Below are 6667 nucleotides of genomic sequence, written 5' to 3' on the forward strand. Positions count from 1 at the left end.
CTAATTAAAGTATCTCTGAAAGGGAGTTACTCCAGGAGTAGACAGGTTTATGGTGCATAGTGCTTATCCACTCATAAGATTGGAGTATTAGCTATACATGTATTTAAAAAAAATAATATGCATGACTTAATGACATGGAGCGCTCAATGTTTCTGCTGGTAGCAGGCCTCAACCTGGATGCAGGGAAATGTCCTGCCTTGGAGTATTGTTGTATTCATCTTGACCAAGCACCTGGAAATCACATGACAAACCTGCATAGATTAACAAATGGAAATGGTAACAGTATTTATTCAATTGAAGTCATGACAACCATAGGTTCTCTGCAAAGGAGTGTACAGGTTTTTGTTCCAGAACTTCACTAACACCAAATGTAACTAACTGTGGTCTAAATTGAACAAAAACTTGCACAGTTTAATCCCCTGGGACAGAAGTCATGTATGTATTATTGAATGAGCTACAATTCTGCATGATAGAAATAGATCTAAATGTGTTATTCTCTACCTAACCTTGTCAATCAACTCCAAGAAAAATATGATTTTCCTGGTGGCTGAGAGGTTCCCAAATTCTTTAGATCTGAAAGGGGGAAGAAAGGGGGGAGAAATGAGCCTCCACGCTCAAATTTCAGTGCTGCTTCATGTTGCTGAGAACCACAACTACCTTAAAATGTGCCGTTTTACATATTTATAAGTTTGATCAAGTTGTCAGCAGTATATTTTTAGCTAGCTAGTCTATTTGCAATGAAATTGAGAGGGGAATTTTTCTTGACAACACCGGCTGTAACGCAACACCGGCTGTAAATGCAATGACTGGCCTGGAGTTTGTCTGAAATGTACCATTATATGGTGAAAAAAGTACCCAATTGACATACTTGAGTAAAAGTAAAGATACCTTGACTCAACTAAAAGTGAAAGTCGTCCTGTAAAATACTATTTTGAGTAAAAGTATGTGGTTTTAAATATAGTTAACTATCAAAAGTAAAATTATAAATAACTTCAAAGTCAAATGTTAAGCAAACCAGACGGCACACTTTCCTTTTTTATTTACGGATATCCAGGGGCACGCTCCAACACTCAAGACATAATTTACAAACTAAGCATGTGTTTAGCGGGTCTGCCAAATCAGAGGCAGTAGGGATGACCAGGTATGCTCTCTTGATAAGTGTGAATTAGACCCTTTCTTGTCCTACTACGCATTCAAAATGTAACGAGTACTTTTGGGTGTCAGGGAAAATGTATGGAATAAAAAGTACAGAATTTTGTTTAGGAATGTAGTGAAATAAAAGTTCTCAAAAATATAAATAGTAAAGTACAGATATCCTAAAAAAAAATACTTAAGTAGTACTTCCAAGTTTTTTTATTTAAGTACTTTACTCCACTGATTATATTTCACATGATAAGCAAACTACGTTCATGCCTTTTCACCCAATAAATCGACGTACACAGATATACAGACATTAACGTTACCTTTAAGTAGATTGTTTTAGTTACCACATCCTCTCTTGCTCATGTGGGTAGCTACTGCTTGATATTTGATTGATGGAACAATCCAGCCAATGGTTAGGAAACTGTGGTTTTGGCAGAGGGAACCGATTAGTCAGGAGTAAAAGGTCCTGCCCCCAGAGCCAAATCATGGTTTTACTTACAAATCTCTTCCTACAAATTTACAAAACGTTCTACATGATAACAGTGACAGAACTCCGAGCGCACGCAGATTCAAAATCTTCAAGTGTATTTTTGATTCACAGCATAATATTCATAGTCGTAAACGGATTGCAATAATTCTGAAAATAAATTACGCTTGCAGATCTTGAATGTGTTCAAATGTCAAGTAACAAGTTTGCGTCACACATCATGATACAAGTTTACGAAATTAAATTACACATTTGCGAAATTCCAAATACAAACTCACGTAGTTCTGTCATTATATCCCATACTTAAATCCCTAGAGAGCAAGTGACCCGCAGGATTTAACACACATGCAGGCCAGCTGAACCTCAGACTGGGCCATACAATTAAACAGATACACACACATGCAGAGTTGGAGGTGGGGACCTTTCTCTCGGACTCCATTTACATGACAGTATCACAGGGAGGGCTCATTACAGAGATAGTTGTCACGTGACTGTGTGTAGCGAGTGAATGTGCGACGCATATCAATACCAAGTATGTATTACTGCTAGACATTCATGTCATATACAATGTCAATGAAATAAACATTTATATCAATGTTTTCTATAAAAATCACAGACAAATAATGTAATTCACATGGACAAGTGTATTGGTCAAATGAAAGGACAACATTAACGATCACCCACAAAACAACATATGAGGTCATATATTCTAATTATGGTTAGGCTAAACATTGAAATATCCAATAGAAGCAATGTTTAAAGTTAGAGCAAAAGTTAATTTTGATAGTAGTGGGTGGTGCAACTTTGGCATCTTTTCTGCACAGACATGACATAAGAATACAACAGTGATCTGCTGCCATCTACAGGACCCAATGCAAACTGCAATAACATCAGAGGCTATGTCCATGTGGCAAAGGCTTCTAAATTGCCCCGATGGGTTAGATTTCATTGCATTATGCCATAATACACTATACATTCTATTGTCCTTCTTTAATTTTCTTCTTCTCTCTTCCCTTCCTTCTACTGCATCTGTTCTGCCATGGCAGAGTCCTTCACTCCAGCAGCAACCACGGCAAAGAAGAAAGAGGGAAAGAAGGAGCGGAGGTAGAGAGCGACCCAGGGGATGGGGTGGGCCAGCAAAACCTCTTTCTTCTTCCTGCTCACCGTTCGCATTATCTCATTGGCCAGATCGGCCGGGCGCACGCCAACTGAGGAGAGAAGGAGCAAGCCACGATTTAGCATAACATAACAGGGTTTGATCAAAAAGGAACATGTTCAAAATATTAAAACATAACGACAACAACTGAACACCTCAGAATAATCATAATGAATATGCATTTTTTGTTACTCACTCAATATATGCTATGTTGCCTAATGATTTAGTCTGAAAATTATTATAGACTCAAGTCTATGAATGTGTATATGTGTAAGTCTGTACTCATATACTGCCCGCCCTCATTCTGCTTGGAAGTCATTAGGTGTACATGCATATGTTTGCAGACACTAGACAGAGAGAGCTGTATGTACTCACATGTAGACAGGCCCTGAGGTTTAGCCGGAGGGGTGGAGGGTAGAGCTGCGTTGATGAAGGTGTGGCTGATAGTGCTTACTATTATCCCATACTCCTCCACCTCCGCTCGCAGGCAGTCAAAGAACGCCTGCACCGCATGCTTTGAGGCCGAGTCTGAAATAACACATGCACACACACATAAACAGGACGCGACTCACCCATTGCTGAGGCTCATTCCATACGTTGCAGAAGAGATACTGTGCCTAATCATTATCTTGAACTGTACTGTTCAGGAATCCTGTGCATCAGACTGTGAGAACTACAAATCCTTCTTTGAAAGTGCAACAGGTTTTTCATCTCATACGAGGTGTTTGAAAAGCAACAGGGGAATATGTAATGCATCCATACAGGAGGTTCTGAAGGGGATAGCCAGTCTGCCCTGGATGCTGTTGACCAATAGAATGTGACCAGACCTCCTAGACATCATAGCTGGAAGGACACCTGCAACATCAATCAATAACCGAATCAATCACTTGCAACACAACATGTTTTTTCCTCCTGTGAAAAGTCCTTCATACCTTTGGCTAAGGTGCTGGGTCCAAAGTAGTTGATGTCCATGATGTTCCTGTCCAGCTCCAGTGAGACCGTATGTACGGGGGCCTTCAGCTTCATGCTGCTGTTACACACCAGGATGTCCACACAGCCGTAGCACTCCACCACCTCATTCACCACCTCAGGCATACTGTCCATGTCACTGAAGTCCAGCAGCACCAGCTTGGGAGGGAACGTCTGAGCAGAGGAGAGAGGGATGCAAAAGAAAAGGACATATGTATGAGAGAAGGAAGAACAGGGATTTTATACTGTTACGCAATACTGTTTATACTGTAAGCAATACAATAGCAACATGGGTGAGGGTCTGAAGACAGCCAGCACTAAAGTATGTGGTTGTGCTTGAACTTCTAACTCGAACTTCAACCTCCTCTTACACATTTACATTTTTCACTAACACTCCAAATAGCGTATGTCTTTGCTCATCATCATATCGCCCTTTTCTAGTGTTCATGTTGGTGACATCTGTTATTTTTCCATGAACACACCACTGCTCTGCCCTGTGCAGGAGAGATACCCAGAGGACAGTGCACTGTCAGAGGGGATATCCTGCCATTGTCTGCCACCAGAAGAGGAACCAGGAGCGGTGACTGCCGAGAGAACTGGCGAGCACAAAACTATGATAATAACTAACTGGAACTTTCCTTTTGCTCAAGGGCGCCTATTAGTGTTACTCACCACTCTGGGGTCAGCCCCGCTGGTCAATGTGTCGTACAGAGACTCCATCTTGTCCCAGCTGGCCCCACACAGAATCAGCCTGGCACCACCCTTATGGAAGTGATGAGCACACTCTGGAGAGGGAGAGAGGAGCGGGTGAGAAAGATCGAGAGAGGGATGGATTTAGTCAACGGTGGCATTTACCCAGTCCTCTGTTTCAGAATTGAACAACATTATATTGTTGGCTATACGGTCAGAACATTAGACATTCTTCGCAGGCTATTTTTGAATCCCCATTTGAATGGAGATTGAATTACAAATAAGAATATAAAATCCTCACCACTTCCCACCCCGGACACAGCATCAGTGATGACCACCACTTTGTTCTTGACCATGGACTTGGACATGTACTGGATGATCTCGTTGTAGATGTAGTAGATCCCAGCAGCCACCACGATCAGCATGGGCAGCACCATCACAGTGGGGAGCGCCATCTTCTGCAGGAGAGAGAGAGAGGGGGGAGAAGGAGAGAGAGAGGGAGGCCATCAGTAAATTGTGTATTTCAGTCTGTGGTTTGTGATGTACGGTATTTTAAGTTCCAATCATGTGTCTGTATCATTGACAAACAGAAATCATATCTCAACGTAATGTTATCAAATATCAAAATATTTCAACTGGAGTAAATGCAGTGTAACAAGAGTTTTGAGGAATGAACCTGGGACTATGGAAGAATGCTGCTGTTGCCCAGATCAGCTGTCTACAACGGGACAACATTAAACACCTATTCCTATAAAAACATAAAAGATGTGAATGAGGATGACAGAGAAATGTGAGGGTCACGTTTCAGCACGTAGAGGCAGTCTTATGGGTTTGACGCTGAACCCTTCCCGAGGACAGCTGTGCCCACTTCCAAGCCTAGGCTCTTGGTATAGATCTACAAGGATTGGATCGGTGCAAGCACATGGCGAAGACACCACTTAACCCCCTAGAGAGCAAACACTTCTACTTTACTCCTCACACTGACAATATGACTAAAGTATAGCCATACCAGTAGCCATAATCATGTCAAGTAGACAAAAGACAATACACAGAACATTTCCCCCCTCTGATCCATGTATATCCATCTATCCCCTGTGCATGTGAGCATGCAGGGTTTTGCAGGGTGAGTCTGGTAGCACTGCTGACAAGTGTAGCCATATAAAGAGTGTCTGAGGAAGACAGCTAAATATAGTCTGGGCCAGACCAACCTGCCTGTCACCACTAAATGCCTTGCACTGTGTCACCTCCAGGATAGTCACTGGATACGCCAGCAAATGTGGACACAAACATAGCCTACTGTAGGCTATGACCTTACCCGCCTTATACAGTAAGAAATATAACTTATCGTAACACCAATTCTCATAGGCAAAAGGGATATTTGAGCTCTGTATGCAGGCACCACAGGCACACAACAGCACAGTCAAGGCATTGGTAGGTTGACAAGACCTAGGGATCACCTGGTTAACAAATAGACGGCTACAACACACACAAACAAATACACACACACTTAATCTGGGTTATTCCCGGATCACTTACAGCGTGCGTAAGGAGCTAATCTTCTGTTGTTCTCCAGGTTCAGTTAGATAACCGAGAAGTATCCCTTCTCTCGCCCTCTCTATGCCTCTATCCCGCTGTCCATTCACACAACTCCCCCTCTGTGTTTCTGCCGGACCCACTGCTTAGGTGTGGGAGCGGGTTGCTTATAATAGCATGTGGTGGAATCAGCCATTAATACTCCTATGTGGTGCCCATAGGATCTTAGACATGCCACCATGTTGCCAAAACGAATGGGGACAATTGGTGTGTCCCCCCCCACAATATACTTAAAATAGGACCCTGGTGAACTGGCTGTGGCAAAGCTAGAGATGAATATAAAAAACAGAAGAGGATTTTGACCAACCAGTAGCAATATGTAGTCATTCAGCAGGTTAGGAATAGATTACATAAAGGTTACAAATTAATCCCGCTTACAATTAAGGTTTGTATCTTAAAATGGTTACATATTTGTAAGTGTATTATCTCTGTCTAACAGAGTTAACACAACAAAATAATCAGCCATGTTTTCAGAATATAACATTTTAAAATGTTAAACACATTTCATGGGAACGTTGCAAGAACATTTGTTGTCAGGACCTGATGGTCCCAAAGAAACGTTCTCCCAAAAAAAAGATTCTAAAATTGAGTAAATAGTCGTCGTCCCCCCCCCCCCCCCCCATTTTAGA

At 41.9% G+C, this 6667-nt stretch overlaps 1 protein-coding gene across 1 annotated transcript; it reads right to left on the reverse strand.

Annotated features, from left to right (window-relative positions):
* Positions 1-2254: 2254 nt before the first annotated feature.
* Positions 2255-6142, reverse strand: dhrs7cb (dehydrogenase/reductase (SDR family) member 7Cb). The gene is made up of 7 exons (XM_020460605.2): positions 5982-6142; positions 4747-4903; positions 4428-4540; positions 3719-3929; positions 3549-3641; positions 3162-3314; positions 2255-2838 (listed from the first exon to the last, which is right to left on the reverse strand). Exons 2-7 carry the CDS (start codon positions 4898-4900, stop codon positions 2651-2653), a joined length of 912 nt encoding a protein of 303 aa, XP_020316194.1. The 5' UTR covers positions 4901-4903; positions 5982-6142; the 3' UTR covers positions 2255-2650.
* Between the last annotated feature and the right edge of the window lie 525 nt (positions 6143-6667).

This window comes from Oncorhynchus kisutch, linkage group LG25, assembly GCF_002021735.2.
Source record: "Oncorhynchus kisutch isolate 150728-3 linkage group LG25, Okis_V2, whole genome shotgun sequence".
NCBI lineage: Eukaryota > Metazoa > Chordata > Actinopteri > Salmoniformes > Salmonidae > Oncorhynchus > Oncorhynchus kisutch.

Excerpts from the sequence above, each read along its gene's own strand:
- dhrs7cb (XM_020460605.2), bottom strand. The coding sequence starts at position 4,900 with ATGGCGCTCCCCACTGTGATGGTGCTGCCCATGCTGATCGTGGTGGCT. Across the intron at positions 4,541-4,746 it reads TGTGTCCGGGGTGGGAAGTG|AGTGTGCTCATCACTTCCAT; the intron begins GTGAGGATTTTA and ends CTCCCTCTCCAG. Across the intron at positions 3,315-3,548 it reads TATCCCCTTCAGAACCTCCT|ACTCGGCCTCAAAGCATGCG; the intron begins GTATGGATGCAT and ends GTGTTATTTCAG.